The following is a 22,230-nucleotide window of genomic DNA, read 5'->3' on the forward strand; positions in this document are numbered from 1 at the left end:
AAATAAGTTGGATGTGTGTGTTAGGCTTAGTGGTTAAACTGTAGTTTAGGATACCTGCTTCCCATTATCAGAGCGCCTAGGATTAAGTTCTGGCAGTGCTCCAAATTCCAGCTTCCTGCTAAAGAGCACCCAGGGGGATAGCCCAGGTGATGACCCTCGTAATTGGTCCCTGGCAACCACGTGGAAGACCCAGATTGAGTGCCCAACTCCTGGTTTCAGCCTAACCCAGCCCCAGCCTTTGCAGCCATTTGTGGTAGTGTACTCTCTCTCTCTGCCTTTCAAAGAAATAAAATTTTAAAAATACATAAGCAAAAAAGTTGAGGTAATTTATTAAGATGCAGATAGGATAAGGTAGATACACAGGCAAGTAAAGCATTAAGGGACAAAGAGAAAAATAAGGGTGTTAATAAGGTTAGTAGTCAAAATAGCTGTCATCTGTCCTTATGGGTGGAATTTACTCAAGGTACTTGCTTTAATTTGGTTTGAAACCAAGTTAATTTATCCAAACTGCTGATAGACTTTGAAAACATTTCACTCATTAAATATCAACTTAGATTCTTCCCTGCCTTCCCAGGGATTTATGCAAAAAGTATTAACTGATTTGTACGCTACCATCTGTAAAATTCAATTTTAATAATTGAGAGTTCTGAATATTGAATACAGCTTTTTTGGCTAACAAGTCAGATATAAACTGCATGAAAGGACAAAATAAATGTGGTGGTCATGCTATTCCACTTTCGTATTTTGCTTAACTTTTGATCTGTAATTGATAGAGAAAGAATTTTACTAAATTGAAAATGAGAAAGTGCTAAAAATACCACACATGCCTCTGACCTCTTCATTGTGGAAGGGCAGTCAGCCAAAGCAGTTAAGTCTCAAAATGGTTAGACTGACAGATTTTAACTCAAAAACGATAATTATTGGGTTGCGTTTTGGTTGGATTATAACCTACAGGATGGGAAAGCTTGCATCCGATTTCTAGTTCATGCCAGCTAAGCTCCTGTCATTTCTGTCATTGGATAAGAAGTTCTCTCTTTTCATGCATACTTTCCCTCAACTCCCAATCACCCAGAGAATGAGGTCATTATGCTGCTATTGATCTTGCTCACCATGGCAGTACCAACACACAGAACCCAAATAAAGGAACCTACACTCAAGGTGCCAGATGGAGCAGAGCTGCCAGCTTTCGCGACTTTTTCAGAAGCATCTCATTGGTAGCCAGCAAAAATCTCAGCAGGGTGCCTTGCTGGGGTTCAAGCAAGTCTGGGCACGTCCTGCAAACTGGAGAGGCAGGACTGAAAGAAACCTGTCTCCATGGGGGCTCAGAATGCTTCCTGGAACAGAACTCACTTCAGTGGAAGACTGACTCAGAAAGACTTAGTCACTGGATGGAGAGTCATAAATACAGCGTGGGGTAGCTGTTACTCAAACCTGTCGCCAACCGAGGCCCATGAAAGCACGGCTGAATCCGTAAGAGAAACAGCTCTGAGTAAGAACATAATGAGCTGATTCACTGAAAACGATATAGTTTTGGGCACAAGCAACCGGCCTCGGGGTTCCCCTGAGAGGTCAGCACAATGGTTGTGCCATGGCTTTGACTGTTTTGTTTGTGTCACACATCCCAGTAGGGGTCCTGCATTGCCTGGGACAGCAGACCAAGTGAGGGGGGACACTGGAGGAGCAGTGTGAGCATAATTTCTTGACCCCAGGAGCTCCCAGGGAGCTGGAGGTTGTCCTGGCTACCTTGGTAGGCTAGAGAGGTAGAACCAGTGGAATTCAAGTTATTAGTGCTAATTGGACCTCATTAGTACTATGGTTGATGAGTTTAAATAGGATTCTTAATCAAATACCCCTTATGCAATGGTGTGCTGTTGGGTAATTTATGATTATATATAGAATAACATTCTCTAAACTGGAAAGAAAAAAATTGTAGAATCGTTATTTTACTGTAGAAAGACCAGTAAATTTTAAAAAGAAATATCAGTACAGTGATAACTTCTGTAAAATATAGTGAAATGAATGACCAGAAAAACAAAATTTAAAAAAACATGACTTTGGAGTCAAGCATTATAGCACAGCAAGTTAATCCCTACCTTTTACACTGGCATCCAACATGATTCCTGTTTGCTCCACTTCTGATCAGCTCACTGCTAACATGCCTGAGAAAGTAGTGGAGGATGGCTAAAGTGCTTGGATCCCTGTATCCATGTGGGAGACCTCAATGGAATTCCAGGCTCATGGCTTTGGACTTGCCTCGTCCTGGCCATTGCTGCCATTTGGGGAGTGAACCAGTGGATGGAAGATTTTTCTATCTCTGTTACTCTGCCTTTCAAATAAGTAAATAAATGATTAAGTTAACTTTATCAGAGTTTAGAGAGTGAATATTAAGCGTATGTGCCAGGTACTATGTATAGTGCTAGAGATTAGGGTTCACTTTTGGCTGAGTTGATCCAGGAAGGCTCCATGAGATGTTAACAGATGGGTAGAGAAAGACAGAGTAATGTACCCACGTAGGGAGTGAATCAGCGGATGGAATATATCTCTGTCTCTTTCTGTCTCCCCCTCTTTTTTTTGTAACTCTACACTTCAAATAAATACAATAAATCTTTTTTTTTTTTTGACAGGCAGAGTTAGAGAGAGACAGAGAAAAAGGTCTTCCTTCTGTTGATTCACCTCCCAAAAGGCCACTACAGCCGGCGCACTGCGCCGATCTGAAGCCAGGAGCCAGGTGCTTCTCCTGGTCTCCCATGTGGGTGCAGGGCCCAAGCACTTGGGCCATCCTCCACCGCACTCCCGGGCTACAGCAGAGATCTGGACTGGAAGAGGAGCAACCGGGACAGAATCCAGCACCCGGACCGGGACTAGGACCCGGGGTGCCGGTGCCGCAGGCAGAGGATTAGCCTATTGAGCCCCGGTGCCGGCCTAAATATAATAAATCTTAAAAAACACCTAATGACATAAATAAGCCTTAGCTGTTTATTATGGCATTATTTAATTTTATGTGGACATGAAATTCCCTTGTCAAGTTGTTAGAGATTTCCAAACACTTATTATTTATTTATTTATAAGATTTATGTATTTATTTGAAAGGCAGAGTTACAGAGAGGCAGACGCAGAGGGAGAGAGGTCGGTCTTCCATCTGCTGGTTCACTTTCCAAATGACTGCAACAGACAGAGCTGAGTCGATCTGAAACCAGAAGCCAGGAGCTTCCTCTGGGTCTCCCACATGGGTCAGGGGCCCAAGGAGTTGGGCTATCTTCTACTGCTTTCCCAGGCCATAGCAGAGAACTGGATGGGAAGAGGAGCAGCCAGGACTCGAACCTTCACCCATATGTGATGCTGGCACTGCAGGCAGTGAGCGGCTTTACCTGTGACGCCACAGTGCTGGCCCCCCACATATTGTTTCTTAATCCCATAGTTCTCTTTCACATAGAATTGTTTTGTTCATTCTTTAAGATTGAGCTTAAAGGGGCCAGTGCTGTAGTGTTAGTAAGCTAAGCCTCTGCCAGTGGCACTAGTATTCCATATGGGCACCAGTTCAAGCCCCGACAAATCCAGTTCTGATCCAGCTCCCTGATGATGGCCTGGGAAGGCAGTAGAAGACGGCCCAAGTCCTTGGGCCCCTACACCTGTGTGGGAGACCTGGGAGAAGCTCCTGGCTCCTGACTTTGGATCAGCCCAGTTCTGGTCATTGAGGCCACTTAGGGAATAAACCAGTGGATGGAAGACCTATCTTTCTCTCCTTCTCTGTCTGTAGCTCCGCTTTTTTTTTTTTTTTTTTTTAAAGAAGATTGAGCTCAAATAACATTATTAGTGCAGTTACTCTGTCTCACTCTACCCATCTCTTCATATCCTAAATGCTTCATGGAGCCTTCCTGGATTAACAGTCAAAAGTGAACCCTAATATCCAATGCAATATATAGTATCTGCCACATATATTTAGTATGCACTTTTAAAACTCTGGTAACTCTTATTTATTTATTTATTTATTTGAAAGGCAGAGTGACAGAGAGAAAGAGGCGAGACAGAGAGATATTTTTCACCTGCTGGGTCACTCCTCAAATGGTAGCAATGGCCAGGCCAAAGCCAGGAGCATGGAACTCCAACTGGGTTTCCCATGTGGGTGTTAGGGACCCTCTGGGCCATCTTCTGCTGCTTTCCCAGGTGCATTAGCAGGGAGCTGGATCAAAAACTGTGCAGCCAGGCCTCAAAATGGTGCTCATATGGGAAGCCAGTGTTGCAGGAAGTAGTTTAACCTGTTGTGCCACAATGCTGATCCCAAACTCTGAGAATTCTTAATTTACAATACATTATGATCATACCAGGGCATATCAGGAGCAGGTGTTTGGTGCAGTGGCTAAACTGCCTCTTTGGTTGCCTGCCTCCTATACTGGAGTATAGGATGTAGCTCTGCTTCAGATCCCAGCTTCCTGCTAATGGGTACCCTGGGAAGTCAGCAAGTGATGACTTGAGTACTTCAGTCCCTGCTCCCTGTGGGAGATCTGAATGGAGTTTCTATCTTCTGAGTTCTGTCTGGCCAGCCCAGGCCATTGCATACTTTTGGGAAGTGAACTAGAGGATGGAAGCTCTCTGTCTGCTTTCAAATAAGTAAAATTAAAAGGACTTAAAAACAGAGAAATATGTTTAAAAAAGATGTTTATTTTGGTGCAAAAATATCTTTGAAATCCATGCGATTTTTTAAAAAAATACTTTTTGTTAATGTGCATTGTATTTCTTTCTTTCTTTTCTTTTTATATATTTATTTGACAGGTAGAGTTACAGACAGTGTGAGAGAGAGACAGAGAGAAAGGTCTTCCTTCCATTAGTTCAGTCCTCAAATGGCCGCCAAGGCCGGCGCTGCGCCGATCCAAAGCCAGAAGCCAGGTGCCTCCTCCTGGTCTCCCATGTGGGTGCAGGGCCCAAGCACTTGGGTCATCTTCCACTGCCCTCCCGGGCCACAGCAGAGAGCTGGATCGGAAGTGGAGCAGTCGGGACTAGAGCCTGACGCCCAAATGGGATGCCCATGCTGCAGGCGGAGGATTAACCAAGTGAGCCATGGCGCCAGCCCCTCTTTATTTATTTTTAAAGATTTATTAATTTATTTGGAAGGCAGAGCTACAGAGAGGCAGAGGCAGAGGCAGAGAGAGAGAGAGAGAGAGAGAGAGAGAGAGAGTCTTGCATCTGCTGGTTCATTCCCCAAATGGCTGCAATGGCCGGAGCTGAGCTGATCCGAAGCCAGGAGCCAGGCGCTTCTTCCAGGTCTTCCAGGCAGGTTCAGGGGCTCAAGGACTTGGGCCATCTTCTACAGTTTTCCCAGGCCACAGATGAGAGCTGGATCAGAAGTAGAGCAGGTGCCCATGTTGTGGCACAGCAGATTAACACCCTGGCCTGAAGCACTGGCATCCCATATAGGTGCCGGTTTGAGATCTGGCTGCTCCACTTCCCACCCAGCTCTTTGCTATGGCCTGGGAAAGCAGTAGAAGATGGCCCAAGTCTTTGGTTCCCTGCACCCACGTGGGAGACCCGGAAGAAGTTCCTGGCTCTTGGCTTCGGATTGGTGTAGCTCCAGCCATTGCAGCCAATTGGAGAGTGAACTAGTAGTTGGAAGATTCCTTTGTCTCTTTTTTCATCTATCTCTGTTACTGCCTTTCAAATAAGCAAATAAATCTTAAAAAAAAAAAAAAAGACTTTCCAAGGTATGTATGAATACAGAGAGGAGAGTCTTTTAAGGCAATCAGTTGCGCAAGCAACCCTGCCTTAAAATGTGTGCTCCAGTCAGAGTGTAATTCAGACTCCTTTCCAGCATCCCGCATCCCTTCTGTTTCTCCCCTATCTTACAAAAACAAAAGCAGAACTCTTCCTCATCCTAAAGCTTAGTATGGTGCAATACTTCAGTGTGCAAAAGCCTCCAGGACATGGAAGAAAGGGATGAGTAGCAAGTCCTTTCACAAATCAGGTGGTTTTCAGTTACCTGTTTTCAACTAGGTTGAAAAAGAACCGAATCAGAGTTGTTATCTGATGGATCATTAGAAGTATTTTTAAAAAGATTTATTTTTATTTGAAAGGCAGAGTTGAGAGAGAGAGAGAGAAAGAGAGAGGTCTTCCATCTGCTGGTTCACTCCCCAAATAGTCACAATGGCCAGAGCTAGGCTGATCTGAAACCAGGAGCTGGGAGCTTCTTCTGGGTCTTCCTTATGGGTGCAGGGGTCCAAGGACTTGGGCCATCTCCTACTGCTTTCCCAAGCATGGCAGCTGGGACTCGAACCGGTGCCCACATGGGATGCTGGCACTTCAGGCGGCTGCTTCACCCACTGTGCCACAGCGCTGGCCCCTGCTTATTTCTTCGAACAAGTTTTCTCAATGCTGATATTCATGGAATTGAAAACTTGTAATAGAATTGACACTGAGCTTGTTCTCATTGTAATAACACCCATTGACAGACTAATTGGAAACAAATCCATACAACTACATCTCTATGAGATGCATTTTCAGTTTTTTATTTCTTGCAGTTATTTTCAATTACTTAAACTATGTTTTGATCCACTGAAATAAGATGTTGTTGAAGCCGTAAACCTTTATGATAGCATAAAATGTAAAAAAAAACCCTGCAAATTTCAATTCATACACACATTTTTATGACCAGCAAACTTGATAAGGTGATCAGTACAACAGTTTAAGTATAAAATATATTTTTAGGATAAAATTCTGGAGGTGAGGTGGGACGCACCTAGAAAGTGAAGGAAGTACGTTAACGGTTCACATATAAAAGGCGCTGGCCTTGTGATACCGCCGGTAAAGCCTCGGCCTGCAATGCAGCGCCAGGCCGCTTGGCGTCCCGGCTGCTCCACTTCGGATCCAGCTTCCTGCTAAGGCTCCTGGGAAAGCAGCGCGCGCCCCAGAGCTCGGGCCCCAGCCCGCACGCGGGAGACCCGGATGCAGCGCGTGGCGCCGGGCCGGCCCTAGCCATCGCGGCCATTTGCAGAGCGAACCAGCTGGAGGAAGAGCTCCGTGAACTCTGCCCTTTACATAAGAAGGGGTTGCCTTCGCTGGAGACCAAACCCCTGAGGTATGTAGGGTCCGTTGGCTGTGTTTAAAAAACTGTGGCAGAGGGGACGGAGGCGACCTCACCGTAGACTGAGCCAGGAGGCACCTGCCGGGCCGAGGCGGCTCTCGGGGCTCAGGTGTGGCGACCGCGAGTCAGCGACGACGTCGGCTGGGTCTGTTCCGCTCCCGCCGGCGGCGCAGGGCTAGCTCATCATTTTGTATTTATTGTCCCCAGCGCCTGTCCTCGCGGACTGGAAGCGCCCAGGCGGCCAAACGTGCTCGATTGCTGGCGCAGCGTGCGCACCCAGGGGCGCTCCCCGAACATCCCCGCGGGGCCGCCGACCGGGTCGTGGGGACTCGGAATCCCCAGGTCAGCGTCCCGGGCTTTCCGGCCGCGTGGCCCGCTGGCCGCGACGCCCGCCGGGGCGTGGGAAGGCCCGGAGGAAACTCCGAGCGGCCGGCCGGGCCCGCGCGGGGGGCGCGGCCCGCGCAGCCGGGGGCGGCGCCATTGGGGCCGCCGCGCAGGCGCGCAGCCGGCTCCGCGTGAGTGCGCGCTGTCCCCGCGCGGGCTCCGTAGCGCGTGTGCAGGCTGACGCAGCCCGCGAGCCCTCCTCCTGCTCTGCAGCGGCGGCCGCGGAGTTTTGGGCGTTGGGGAGGGGGCGAGCGAGCGAGCGCGAGTCGAGAGAGGGAGGCGGCGGCGGCGGCGGCGGCAGCGGGGAGGAGGAGGAGGAGGAGGAGGAGCAGGCGCCGCCATGGCCGCCGCTATCACCGACATGGCCGACCTGGAGGAGCTCTCCCGCCTGAGCCCTCTGCCCCCCGGCAGCCCAGGGCCGGCGGCGCGGGGCCGGGCTGAGCCCCCCGAGGAGGAGGAGGAGGACGAGGAGGAGGAGGAGGAGGTCGAGGCCGAGGCGGTGGCGGCGCTGCTGCTGAACGGCGGCGGCGGGGGCGGCGGCGGCGGCGGAGTGGGGGGCGGCGAGGCGGAGACGATGTCGGAGCCGAGCCCCGAGAGCGCCAGCCAGGCTGGGGAGGACGAGGACGAGGACGAGGAGGAGGAGGAGGAGGAGGACGAGAGCAGCAGCAGCGGCGGGGGCGAGGAGGAGAGCAGCGCCGAGAGCCTGGTGGGCAGCAGCGGCGGGAGCAGCAGCGACGAGACGCGCTCGCTGAGCCCCGGTGCCGCCAGCAGCAGCAGCGGGGATGGGGACGGCAAGGAGGGCCTGGAGGAGCCCAAGGGACTGCGGGGCAGCCAGGGCGGCGGCGGGGGCGGCAGCAGTAGCAGCAGCGTCGTCTCCAGCGGCGGCGACGAGGGCTACGGGACCGGGGGAGGCGGAAGCAGCGCGACCTCCGGGGGCCGGCGAGGCAGCCTGGAGATGTCGTCGGACGGGGAGCCTCTGAGCCGCATGGACTCGGAGGACAGGTCAGTGCCGCGCCGCGGCCCCTTCCCTTCCCCCCGCTGCAGCTCCCGGGCCCCTCGGCGGGCGCCCGCTCACCTCCGGACCCCGAATTCGCGGCCCCTCCCCCAGGTTCTGGTCTCGGAAATCCCTGGCGGCCGCCGACGCCGCGCGGCGCCGCGCCCCTCTCCTCGCCGCGGCGAGCAGCTCCAACTCCGCAGCCGTCTCCCCCCGACTCGGCGCTTTCCCCGCCCTCTTCCCCTCGGCTCGCCGCGGCGCTCGGACCTGAGCGCGGCTCTCCCTCGGAGGCGACCCCCGGCCGGGCCCGGGGCGGCGGGCGGAACCGAAGAGGGCCCTGAGGCGCGCCGGGCCGGCAAGGTCAGCCTCGTCGGGCCGTGCTGGGCAGCACTTGTCACCCCGCGTTGACAAACGCTTCTCCAACATGGCTGGTCTCGCCCGGGTTCGGCAGAACTTCCTTGTCCAGCCGGGAGACCCCGGCTGGCACTTGGCTCTACTTAAAAAAAAGAGAAAAAGAAATAGACTATTCTTTTATCTGTAACGATTGCTTTCCCCAATCCCTCATTGCTAGTCGGGAATGTGGTCTCCAGCGTGATTTTAGTCTTTTTCTCCTGTTTGTTTTGTTATCAAACCGGAGAGAAAGTTTAAAACACGTATAAATCATTGTGGGAACGAGTAGTGGATTGATTTCCTTTAAAATAACTTTGCAGAATTAGAGAGTTGGAATCAGTGGTACAGCATTAGTGTGTGGCTTAAAATCTTAATTATGTAGCAATGCAGTGATTTTTAGATATTTAAAGTCTTGTATCGGGGAAGTCTCTGAAGGAATTAGTGTTACTTTCCTAAAGCTTGTTAGAGTGGAGACTTAACAATATGCCCTCCCTCCTTCTTTTTAGGGACATTTAAGGGATTTATTTTAGTATATTTTTCGATTGTTGCTACCTTTATTTTCGATCTCTGGAAAACTTGAAACTAGTTGGTTTTGATGTACTTTTTTTGGAACTCACTTTTTGCTTATATTGCTTCTAAAGTATAATAGCAATTATTTTGACCATGCTAATGTTTTGACAAGCAGAAATTTTAAGTTAGTAGTGATTTTTATTTAAAAGCTCTTTCTAAAGTTCTAGGAATTTTGATTTTTAATTGATGAAAGTGAACACTGAGATTTATATGCTTCTAGGAATACAAGAGCTGGAATATTTTGAACATTAATCTTAAATTCTGTTTTTAGCATCTAGTTAGAAAAATATCCTCGCTGCAGTAAAATAGACTGTACAGACCTTAGGAAAATTGTGCTGAACTGTATAGGTATGGGTAGGAAGGAGGACATCTTTAATAAAAACTTAACAGTTGATGCAAACTGAACCGTGAAGCATCTGCCATTTATTGTTTTCCTATATCCTCTTCCATTAGTAACAATATGTATTTTAAAGTTTGTGTTAAGTTTATACAGTGAGCATCTAATCCAGTATATACACGGGCACATGCTTGCCTAACAGTGCGTGGTTTAAATGTCTTCCTTTCATTCTCACAATTTCTTGTAGGATAGGTGTTATTTTTGACTACTATTTAACAGATGTAGAAGCAACTTGGATGATTTACTCAGAGTAAATGTAAGGTGGAAATGGTGGAGCTGGATCTGAACAAATGTTCTCAAGTCCCTTGTGATGTCCGTTTCACAAGCGTTAGGATAATTCACCTTAAATGAGAAGTGTTGTGTGTTAGAGTTTTGTTTTGCTTTAGTTAGCAGTCTGTCCACTACGTCCCTTCAGGAGACCATGAATTATTGATTAAGTAATATTTCAAGATGTGGAGTTTTGGTTTCATTTGCTATTTATTATACTTACTTGAACTTGATGTAATTTTTCATCATACAAGAATTCTGAGAGTAAGGAGTTAAGAAACTGGTCTCAGAGGTCCAAATAAGCGTACTGGTTTTCTTGAGATTACAGAATGTAGTAATTGTGTTTCAGGGTGATATTGTCAGCTGTATGAAAGCCTTGCTTATGAAACTGCTTTGTTGTCTTCATAATCTCAGTTCTGAAATAACTTCCTTGTTAACAAGCTTTAATTTTTTTCCCCCCTTACGTTTGGAAAGGCTCCATAATTTTTATAAACTATCCTTGAGATTACAGCAGTGTTTGTGGATTTGATAGGTTGATTTCATAGCAGGAAGTCTATTTTTGTGACTGATTGAATATTTTAGTTTTAAGATGCTTTTTAAAAAATTTGAGGTATTTTTGTTAAAGTAATTCCATTATCAAAACCGTTAGAATGCATATTTAGTTTTTCTGTCATTTTGAGATAATGTTGTACTTTTGAATTTATCTGATATGGTTTAGAATTTGTTGAAATCAAAGTTAAGTGTTCTTTATTTTTAGTACTACTTTTAAAAATGATTAAATACAAAAAATTAGATAGTTTGTGACCTTTGTCATTTACAAACATGTATTAGAAGTGTTGGGTGATGAAAAGGAACTAATTTTTAAAATTGAATGACACTTGGCACAAAAAAGTTGCTCATTGTCCCCAGGAGAAAGTTTATTCAAAACCAGTATAAGTTTGTAAGCAAGTTTATATTAGTAAATTTAGAAAATCTTAAAAATTGGCATGCAATTTTACTTCTACTTTGGTTATAATACAGATAGGATTTTCTTTGGGAGAAATGTTTAGCTGTATGAGACCATTAAAATCTAGCTTTTCTTTGACGTTCAACTTAAGCTTTAAGTACTTTTAAAAAGTTAACATGTTGCAGGCCAATTTCCTAGACTAACTTTGAAAAAGTTTCAAAACGTGTTTTAAACCATCATTTCCTTTTTATTTCTGTTTTCCAATATTATATCTGTCATTTAAAGAGTTTAAGAGGGGTGGGCATTTGGTGCCGTAGTTAAGATTCGCACATGGCATAGTGGAGTGCCTGTATTCTAGTCACAGCTGCTCAGTCTCTGATTCAGCTTTCTGCTTACGCGCATTGTGGGAGACTGCAGATGATGGTTCAAGTACTTGGATCCCTGCAGGCTTCAGCCTGGTCCAGGACTGGTTATTTTGGCCATTTGGGTGAGTGAACCGTAGGATGGAAGATCCATCCCCTTTTGCCCTTATTTCGCTGCCTTTCAGATGAAGTGAAAATAACCTTTAAAAAATTAAAAAAGGTTAATGGGGCTTGTGCTGTGGCATCATGGGTAAAGCCAGCTGCTGCCTGCGGTGCCGGCATCCCATATGGGCGCCGATTTGAGTCCCGGATGCTCCACTTCCGATCCAGTTATGGCCTGGGAAAGCAGTAGAAGATGGCCCAAGTCCTTGGGCCTCTGCACCTGTGTGGGAGACCCAGAAGAAGCTCTTGGCTCCTGGCTTCAATTTGGCCCAGCTCTGGTCGTTGCAGCCATTTGGAGAGTGAACCAGTGGATGAAAGATCCCCTCTTCCCCCATGACTATGACTCTGCCTTTTAAATTAAACAAATTTTAAAATATTAAAAAGTTAAATACTTGTTGCGTATTTGAGAATGCCACAGTTGTACAGAACATCCTCCTTTATCAATGCCAAGAAAATATGACATGGTTTCAAATTCCAGGTAGTAAATTTTTATAGAGTTTTAGGACTTAATGTCTATAAAGTTTTTTAGTCTACATCTTACCTGTCTGTTGAGTCAGATTATACATGAAAGTACTACCTTAATTTCTTATCTATGTAGTGAATTAGTGATGGCTTCTATTTTGTGGTTATTTGTCTTTATCTTACGCTTTTCTAGAATATGTCATGACTTATCTTGAAAAAGCTGAGATCACTTTTATCCACTTTATTGACCTTTTTGCATAAACCCAGGTGTCAAGGAAAAAGCCTGTGTGAAAGGGTGAAGGTGATGGGAGAGGGCATATTAGTGTTTGGCTTCCCAGCCCTGTGAGTTGCAGATTTTAAGGTATTAGGCAAGATTGCTTTGGCATTGAGAAAACTGACATATTACCCAGTTTCCCATTTGTTTGATTGGGGAGATTTTTGCCTAGTGTAGAGGCTAAATATTTAAATCAGAGAAATACTTGTTTCTTGAGGTTTATCATCAAGACTTATTAAGGATCTTTATGGTTGCAGAAAATAAAATACTTTTTTTAAAGATTGATTTGAAAGGCAGAGTTGGTGGGGGAGGGAGATGGGAGATATCTTCCATTCTCTGGTTCACTCTCCAAGTGGCTGCAATGGCAGAGGGCTGTGCCAGGCAGAAGCCAGGAGCCTGGAACTCTCATCTGGGTCTCCCATGTGGCTAGCAGGGGCTCACGTACTTGGGGACATCTTTGCTGCTTTCCCAGGCACATTAGCCAGAAGCTGGTGGTGCTCACATGGGAGGCGGCATCTTAAGTGGTGGCTTAACCATGGCACCACAACACCAGCCCCAACGATAAAATACTTTCGTGTGATACAATATTTTGTGTTCCTATTTTATAGTGGAACTCCCTTACACTAGGAACTCTGAAGCCGCTCTATGTAATACTGCTTTTTTGTATTATATATTTTTCTTCTGATGTTTGTTTTTTTTTGAGTGGCAGAGAAAGATGGAGATAGGGTGAGAGGGGAAGGGTATCTTCAAATACAAAGCCAATGCTTGGCCAGCCTGAAACCAGGAGCCCAGAACTCCCTCGGGTCTTCCACGTGGATGGCAGGGACCAAATAGCAGGAAGCTGGGAACAAAGTTGAGGCTGACCTCACATCCAGGCACTGTGATGTGGGATGGGATATGGGCATACTAAGGTAGTGTCTTAACCACTGTGCCAGATGCCAGCTCCCAGGATCCCTTCCCTGCTACTTTTTTATTTTGATGAACTTTAGGGAAAAGAGCTTTTGTTAGGTCTCAGTTTTCATAGATGACATGTTGTAGTACTCTGTTGAAGTGTTCTATCCTAAAACTGAAACAGAGAAACAATAGAACTGTAGATTTCAAGGTCGAACTTACATGGAGAGGTTCTAAGGAGCCATTTTACTTTTAAGAAACAGACTGTTTTGTTGGTTCAGTTAGGGAATCCTGTGTGTAGCTAAGTTGCTACCCAAAACAGGTGTTAACTCTGTATGGGACTTTTTACTGGATATTATGGGAGGTAGGAGGACAAAAATGCTTCCCACTTCATCCTGCATATTACTGTTATGATTTCTAATTCCCAGTTGTGGGTTTTGCCACAACTCCTAGCAGAAAATGTCTAACTGTGAAGAGTTAGATTTCTTACCCTATCTGTTGTATTATTTTTAATTATTTTTATTTGAAAAAGAGAGTGGGAGAGACAAGAAAAAGAGAGATCTTCTGTCCTCTGGTTTACTCCCCAGATGGCTGCAATGACTGGGACTGGGCCAGGCAGAAGGCAGGGAGCCAGGAGCTTCTTCTGGGTCTCCCACAAGAGTAATAGGGGCCCAAGTACTTAGGCCATCCCCAACTGCTTTTCCTAGTACATTAGCAGGGAGCTGGACCTGAAGTGGAGCAGCAGGGACATAAATCAGCACTGATACGGGATGCCAGTGTTGCAGGCAGCATTGCTGTGTCACAGTGCTGGCCTCTGTTGTGTTATTTTTGGCTGGGTAACAAATTTCCCCAATATTTGACAAACTTAAGCCTCAGCGTTCGTGAAGTTTTAGTGAAGATGTTGGCTGTCGCTGCAATCACCTGAAGGCTTGATGGAAATGGGAGATGCTGTTCCAGGATGGCTCATTTATGTAGATCTGGGCAGGAGGCCTCAGTTGTCTCCTGAACTCAAGTGTCTTTGTAGAGCCCTGTGTGTGTGTTTCCTCATGGTATGGCAGCTAGCTTCCCCCAGAGAAGGTAATCTAGAGAGAGTAGGTAGGAGGAAGCCACACTGCCCGCCTACCACCTAAATATACCTAGGTATTCCCTGTCATAGATTTTTACTTCACAGATAAATGATTCCTATTTTTCCTCTAAGTCATATTCTCTGATACTCCAGCATTACTTCAAATTTTTGTTGCCTGAGACAACCCTTTAAAACCTTTCATGTTACCACAATGAATGCTTTCATGACCTTCCGTAAAGTTGGTTTTAATTTCTTTGTCATTTTAATTCTCATGTTCTTTCCCCTTCTCCCTTCTGGCTCTGTTCTATGGATGGAGGGTTATAGAAAATATTGTAGTACAAAGAGCTAGTAATGTGGAGTCAAAGGATACAGTTCAGATCTATCTGTAGTATGTTTTTTTTTTTTTCTTTTTGACAGGCAGAGTGGATAGTGAGAGAGAGAGACAGAGAGAAAGGTCTTCCTTTTTTCCGTTGGTTCACCCTCCAATGGCCACTCCTGGCCGGTGCATCGTGCTGATCCGAAGCCAGGAGCCAGGTGCTTCTCCTGGTCTCCCATGGGGTGCAGGGCCCAAGCACTTGGGCCATCCTCCACTGCCTTCCCGGGCCACAGCAGAGAGCTGGACTGGAAGAGGAGTAACTGGGACAAAATCGGCGCCCTGACTGGGACTAGAACCCGGTGTGCCGGCGCCGCTAAGCAGAGGATTAGCCTGTTGAGCCATGGCGCCGGCCCTCCAAATGCTCTTAACAGCTGGAGTTGGGTTACGCTAAAACTGGGACCCCAGAACTCTCCCACGTGGATAGAAAGAACCCACTCCAAGTCATTACTGCTGTCTCCCAAGGTCTGCATTAGCAGGAAGCTAGAGTCAGGAGCTCGAGCAAAGAAGAGAACCCATTCACTCTGATGCAGGACACAGGCATCTTTATCACTAGGCTAAAAGAGTTCTTTTTAGTAAATCAGTTATTAATAAAAAAAACTTTGGAATATATTTTCCAGTAATGATAAGGAAATTTTCTTTGATCTAGCCACATGTTCATTTTTTTAAAAAAAGATTTTATTTATTTGAGAGGTAGAGTTACAGACAGTGAGAAGGAGAGAGAGAGAAAGGTCTTCCTCCCTTGGTTCACTTCCCAAATGGCTGCAATGACTGGAGTTGTGGCGATCTGAAGCCAGGAGCCAGGTGCTTATTCCTGGTCTCCCATGTGGTTGCAGGGGCCCAAGGACTTGGGCCATCTTTCTACTTTCCCAGGCCATAGCAGAGAGCGGGATTGGAAGAAGAGCAGCCGGGACTCGAACCGGCGCCCATATGGGATGCTGGTGCTAGAGGTGGAGGATTAACCCGACTGCGCCACGGAGCTGCCCCTGCCACATGTTCATTTTTTTTTTTTTTTTTTGGACAGGCAGAGTAGCTAGTGAGAGAGAGAGAGACAGAGAGAAAGGTCTTCCTTTTTGCCGCTGGTTCACCCTCCAATGGCCGCTGCGGCTGGCACATCTCGCTGATCCGAAGCCAGGAGCCAGGTGCTTCTCCTGGTCTCCCATGCGGGTGCAGGGCCCAAGCACTTGGGCCATCCTCCACTGCCTTCCCCGGCCACAGCAGAGAGCTGGCCTGGAAGAGGGGCAACCAGGATAGAATCCGGTGCCCTGAACGGGACTAGAACCCGGTGTGCCGGCGCTGCAAGGTGGAGGATTAGCCTGTTAAGCCACGGCGCCAGCCACATGTTCATTTTTATGAGTGTATTTTTAAAATAATTCTACTGGCCTTAGAACTAAATGGGCAGTTTGAGGCATGGGTAGGTGTGATGTTTGTATGTTTAAAAAAAATTAATGGTTAGTATGGTGCCCTATTTAGTGATAGGAAAGAAATGAGATGGTACCTCCCCAGATACTTAGTTTTTAATGAGAAGTCTAAGGTAATAATTGCCTTATTTTCTGTCTTTTGTTTCCTGTAACTTGTGACACAGAATTTTAAAATTAGAACTGGAGAATATTGTATAGTCAGTGACTAAAGATTGGGTGGAATTGAGAGGGAATTGCATTTTAGTGTTAGGTGAGTGGTGAAGAGAGAATTCTAGAAAGCCTGATTAAAATATATTGGCAAGAATGAGCTAAGCATATTGAGGGGACTTCTTACCGAGGTCTGAGGATCTACACTAGAACTGGGAAGTAGGAATTGAAGGCTAAAGTGGGTCCTTTTTGCTGACACAGTGTACACATCTCTTTCAACACAGGCTTTTGAATCACAGTGCTTTGCATCTCCTGAACTCCTGTGTAAAGTGTTTTCTGGGGCACTCTGCTCCCGGTTGATAAACATACTGCTGGTACTCCCAAGTTCTTCATTGTCCTTAATACCATTTCAGTAATTGTGTTCTTCTAGATTTTGTGTTGTCTGAGAATGGAAGCCTTGTCTGTCTTGATTGGTGTTCTCTTTGTAGTACCTGGCATACATTTATGGTTTTCTTAAATGTGTTTTGATGAATGATGGAACTCACATATTGCAGGAAGATTATTATGTGGTAAAGTTAGAGAAGAAAAGTTTGGGAATTGAAGACTAGTTAGATAATAGGAGTAGTACAGGTGTGAACTGAAGTAATTCAAGCCAGAGTAGAGTGTGGGGGAGGGGAGGGAGAGTTTTAGTGCTTGGTGCTGTGGTTTGGACATGCCTGCAGATGTTTAGTCCCTGAAACTGTAAGTTGAGGGTATGGAAGAGACTTGATCCAATTATGGCATTTAGGAGTTGGGCCTACTGGAAAGACCTTATGTCATTGAGGTCATGCCCTGGGAAGGTAATCTCAAAGAGGGTTAATTATGTAAGCCTGAGCTGGGCCTACCCGCTCTCTTTGATTGCCATGTGATCCTTTCTCTGGGTGAGTTCCACCATCCACTGCCTTTGTCAGATATGAGACCAATGGGGCCATCCTGTCTTGGAATATGAACCTACGTAACTGTAAGCTGAAATAAACCTCCTTATGTAGATGCTCTCCAGTATTTGTTACAGTGACAAAACTTTGATTTGGAAGCCAAATCAAAGGAAAGTGAAAGCCCTTCTCTTGGAGCTGTATATGAAACCATGATATTATTTCTGAATACAGTTTTTTTTCCTGAGGATTTCATTGGAACATTAGTTTGCCTTATTTTTCTAGATACAGCCATCGTTAAAATAGCTAAATTAAAGAACATTGAGTAGTGACAGCATGAGCTTTTGGGACAGAAAGCCTTAGGTTACTGTAATTTAGCTTTTCAGAAGTTGCTTTCTTATCTGTAAAAGAGGAGCAGAGTTTCAGTGTTAGGATTAAGGGCTGGCCTGTATGAAGGGCCAAGGGCTATATTTAATTCAGAGTCCTTTATTCTCCCATTTCTCATTCTCTACACATTTCTCATGTATGGGGTCATGGTGGAAAGAGTATTCTCATGAGAATACGTGATCAATACTGTTGTCAAACTGCCTGCAAGAACTTTGGCAAATCATTTAATTTTCGTGGAACTCAGATTGATTCTTTTTCTTAAAAATGGGGGGTTTTGACACAAAAATACAAAGTAATTTGGAGTTCACATGTGAAGATTCTGTTCTAAACTTGGCAAGTCCTCCAAGTACTAAGTCAAATAGATAATGTATTCTATCCTTTGGACAGAGTCAGGATATTGATCACTGCAGCCTTGCTCCATCTAGGATAGCAAGGATACTTTAAATTGAGTTCTTGTAGGTTCAAAAATCACCATATTTCTCTTTCATATTTATGGGATTGTTTTGAAATACATGTTTGTTCTGTCTCCCCAGGCTATAATACTTCTAAAATTAAAGATCCTGTCTTATTTATCCTTGGACTGCCAGAACTTCCTATCACACTCATCTAATGCACTGGCTGTACTCAATAACTCAGGAGTTGGTTGGATTGAACTGAACGTGGAAGTACCCAATGTGTATTTTTTTTTTTTTTTTGTCAGTGTTAGCGTGGTTACAGGAAACGAAGAGAGCCATTCTTATATTAAGTACCTCATGTAAGTGGAATTGCACAGCTTTTGTCTTTTTGTGACTGGTTCATTTTCATTGAGTATCATGTCCTCAAGGTTCATCCATGTTAAAATATGCCAGAATTTCCTTTTTAAGGCTGAATACAATTCTACTGTATCTATAGCACATTTTGCTTATTTATTCATTTATTGGTGGTCGCTTGGATTGCTTCCAAGTTTGAGCTTTAATGCTGTTATGAACAGGAGTGTACAAATGTCTTTGAAATCCTGCATTCAACTCTTTTGAGTACCCAGAAATGGTCAACTTGTTTTGTGTGGAGTAACCTAGGTATATGAGCTCGTTTACATTTCCGAGCCTTATCTTCATGTTTTTTATTATTTTTTAAAGAGTTACAGAGAAATGGCCGGCACCGTGGTTCAGTAGGCTAATCCTCTGCCTTGCGGTGCTGGCACACCGGGTTCTAGTCCTGGTCGGGGCGCCGGATTCTGTCGAAGTTGCTCCTCTTCCAGGCCAGCTCTGTGCTGTGGCCCGGGAAGGCAGTGGAGGATGGCCCAAGTGCTTGGGCCCTGCACCCACATGGGAGACCAGGAGAAGCACCTGGCTCCTGCCTTCAGATCAGCATGGTGCGCCGGCCGCAGCGGCCATTGGAAGGTGAACCAACAGCAAAAGGAAGACCTTTCTCTCTGTTTCTCTCACTGTCCACTCTGCCTCCCCCCCCCCCCCCCAAAAAAAAAAAAAAAAGTTACAGAGAAAGGGAGAGAAAGAGATATATTCCATCTGCTGGTGCACTCCCCAAATGGCTGCAACGGCCAGGGCTGGGCCAGTCTGAAGCTAGAAGCCAGGAACTTCATCCAGGTCTGCCATGTGGGTGCGGGGGCCCAAGCACCTGGACCGTCTTCTGCTGCTTTCCCAGGCACATTAACAGGGAGCTGGATTGGAAGTGGAGCACCTGTTCTTGAACTGGTGCCATATGGATGCTGGCTTATCCTGCTATGCCACAATGCCGGTCCCATCATCTTCATTTTTAATAGAGGAAGGGTTAGAATGTAGCCTAGATCCCTCCTAAAGACTGTGAAATACAAAAGTTAGTTGTGGAGTGTTGTAGCTATTTAGTCTTTCGGAGAATAGAATCTTTGGATTTTTTTTTTTTTTTTAACAGGCAGAGTAGACACAGAGAGAAAGGTCTTCTTTTTGCCATTGGTTCACACTCCAATGGCCACCGCGGCCGGCGCACCATGCTGATCTGAAGGCAGGAGCCAGGTGCTTCTCCTGGTCTCCCATGGGGTGCAGGGCCCAAGCACTTGGGCCATCCTCCACTGCACTCCCAGGCCATAGCAGAGAGCTGGCCTGGAAGAGGGGCAACCGGGACAGAATCCGGCGCCCTGACTGGGACTAGAACCCGGTGTGCTGGCGCCGCAAGGCAGAGGGTTAGCCTACTGAGCCGTGGCGCCGCTTGAGGTTTTACTTCTTTAATCTCAATACTTTTCAAGTCCCTGACTTGCTTTCTGGCTTTCATTTATATTTCAATGTCCTAGAAAGATGAATGTTGCAAATTAGAGAAAACACCAAGATCTTTGAATGATATTAGTATTTTTCAGGAATATCATTTACTAGTCTATTTCTGCTTTATAAATTTTTTGGTCATTTTTGTATTTTTTTAAAGATTTATTTATTTATTTGAAAGAGTTACAGAGAGAGAGGGAGAAACAGAGACCTCCCATCCACTAATTTACTCCCCAGGGGGCTGCATGGTGAGGGCTGGGCCAGGCAGAAGCCAGGAGCCTCTTCCAGGTCTCCCATGTGGTTATAGGGGCCCACAGACTTGGGCCATCCTCTGCTGCTTTCCCAGGTGTATTGGCAGGGAGCTGAATTGGAAGTGGAGCATTTGTGACATAAACTGGTATCCATATGGGATGTTGGGCATTGCAGGAGGTGGCTTTACTCACTACACCGTGCCAATTCCCATTTTTTACTTTTTAAAGTAGTGAGTAGGTGAGTCAGCAATAGGATTTTAAAAAATTTATTGTTAAAGAAAAAAATTTAAATTTTATTTGACAGGCAGAGAGAACACATCTACTAGTCCACTCCCCAAATGCCTACAACTACCTGGGCTGGGCCAGGCAGGAACCTAAGTCCTTGAGCCAGCATCTGCTGCCTCCCATGAAGAGCATTAAGCTGAAGCTAGATCAGAAGAGAAGCAGCCAGGACATGATTTAGGCACTCTGATATAGGCATGTGGGCATATTCAGTGGTGACTTGACTGTGTGTTACCCACTCACCCCAAGTTTTTGGTTTAAAATTCATTTTGTATATTACTTACTTGAATATGGCTTTTGAGTTTTTTTTTTTTTTTTTTATTTGACAGGTAGAGATAGACAGAGAGAAAAGTCTTCCTTCCATTGGTTCACCCCCCAAGTGGCCACTATGGCCGGTGCTGCACCAGTCCGAAGCCAGGAACCAGGTGCTTCCTCCTGGTCTCCCATGTGGGTGCAGGGCCCAAACACTTGGGCCATCCTCCGTTGCCCTCCTGGGCCACAGCAGAGCTGGACTAGAAGAGGAGCAACTGGGACTAGAACCCAGCGCCCATATGGGATGCCGGCACCGCAGGCGGAGGATTAACCAAGTGAGCTAAGGCGCCAGCCCGGCTTTTGAGATATTATTGGAAACAAGTATACTGAAATCATCTGATAAAATAATTTTTTTTTAAACTTAAAAACCCTTCAAATAAATAAAATTGCCTTGTAAAATGGGAGTAATACTTTGTTAGCAGATTTTTTTTTTTTTTTTAACGTTCCATCTCTGCTTATACACATTTGTCTGGAAATATTTTTAAGGAGGTAAAAGATGGCTCCGTATGGTGTAATTGTAGTGAAATAGAACGTTTCTACTATTAACAGTCTTTTTGGAGATAATTGTTTGCTGATCTCTTAATCTTAAGCTGGCTGAAAAATGTGGGTGGAATAATTGGAAAAAGCTATAGAGTTGAGATGAGAAACAAATTTAAAGTGATGTGCACAGTACATAGTGGTGGTAAAAGAACATAGCCTACTTGTTTTCCATAGACTGTATTTCATCATTATTGCATAAAGTCCCTTTTGGCCAATTTAGTCAACACTTCTGGGTATTGGGGAGAAAAATCTTTTGTCTTTATCCAGAGAAATAATTGTGGGGATAGACACTAGTCTTTTTCTTGATTAGAAAAATCCATTTTAGCTTTTTAAATTATAGTGATAGTAGCTTGTAATTACAGTAATAGTAATAATATCTTGGTTTTGCCTAATGATTTTTAGTGTGCCTCTAATTAATTTTTTATGATTATCTCAGTTGACAAAGCCATATATTTTATTTGCATAAAGAATCCTACTTAAATTTGTCACTGAAAGACCTGTGCTTTTACAGTATGCAAGGCTAGCCTGGTTTGGGAGTTTACTCTGAGAGGTTTATGGGCAGTTCACAGTACAAATTAATTGGATCATAGGGGAGCAGAATTCCTTCCACCTGAAGTGAGTTGGAAGGACCTTAGGGAAATTTGACGAATTTATAACCACATGTGTATAACACATACAACAAAATAGGTGCTTGTCTGTACTTTTTTCCTAATTGTTTCTGAGTTTAAAGACCTAAAAGCTGCAGAACTAAAGCAATTTGGAAAGTAAAACCCATCAGCCTTAAAGCATTCTAACGTGGTCTAAATGCATTCATTTTGTTTAAGAACAGTTTCATAACTTTTTCCTTGATAAATAAAAAGTGACTACCCTCTATCCCTGGAATGAATGTATCAAGATGTATTTTGGGTTGACATTGTTACACTGAAGGGCTCAAGTTTTAAATTTGGGACAATTTTTACATGAGGACAATATTGCTTTCTGTGACTGACCTTGAATTAATTTTTTAATGAAGCTAATTGACTCATAGGAATTAAATTTAATAGTTTATCTTAATAGGAAAACTGCCCAAAGGAGTTTAATTATGTAGGTGTTAATTTTTTTTTTTCTGTATATGCACTATAGGTGTACAAAAGAAAGT

At 45.1% G+C, this 22,230-nt stretch overlaps 1 protein-coding gene across 2 annotated transcripts in view; it reads left to right on the forward strand.

Annotated features, from left to right (window-relative positions):
* The first annotated feature begins 7,796 nt into the window (after nucleotides 1–7,796).
* AEBP2 (AE binding protein 2) overlaps nucleotides 7,797–22,230 on the forward strand; it is a 76,251-nt gene continuing 61,817 nt past the window's right edge. The window contains exon 1 of one of the 2 annotated variants that reach the window (XM_062194903.1): nucleotides 7,797–8,458. In XM_062194903.1, coding sequence (XP_062050887.1) covers nucleotides 7,797–8,458 — 662 coding nt within the window. Of the gene's footprint in view, nucleotides 8,459–18,128; nucleotides 18,231–22,230 lie in introns of those variants that run through there. The other variant, XM_062194904.1, reaches the window with a different exon arrangement.

Source organism: Lepus europaeus, chromosome 6 (assembly GCF_033115175.1).
Source record: "Lepus europaeus isolate LE1 chromosome 6, mLepTim1.pri, whole genome shotgun sequence".
NCBI lineage: Eukaryota > Metazoa > Chordata > Mammalia > Lagomorpha > Leporidae > Lepus > Lepus europaeus.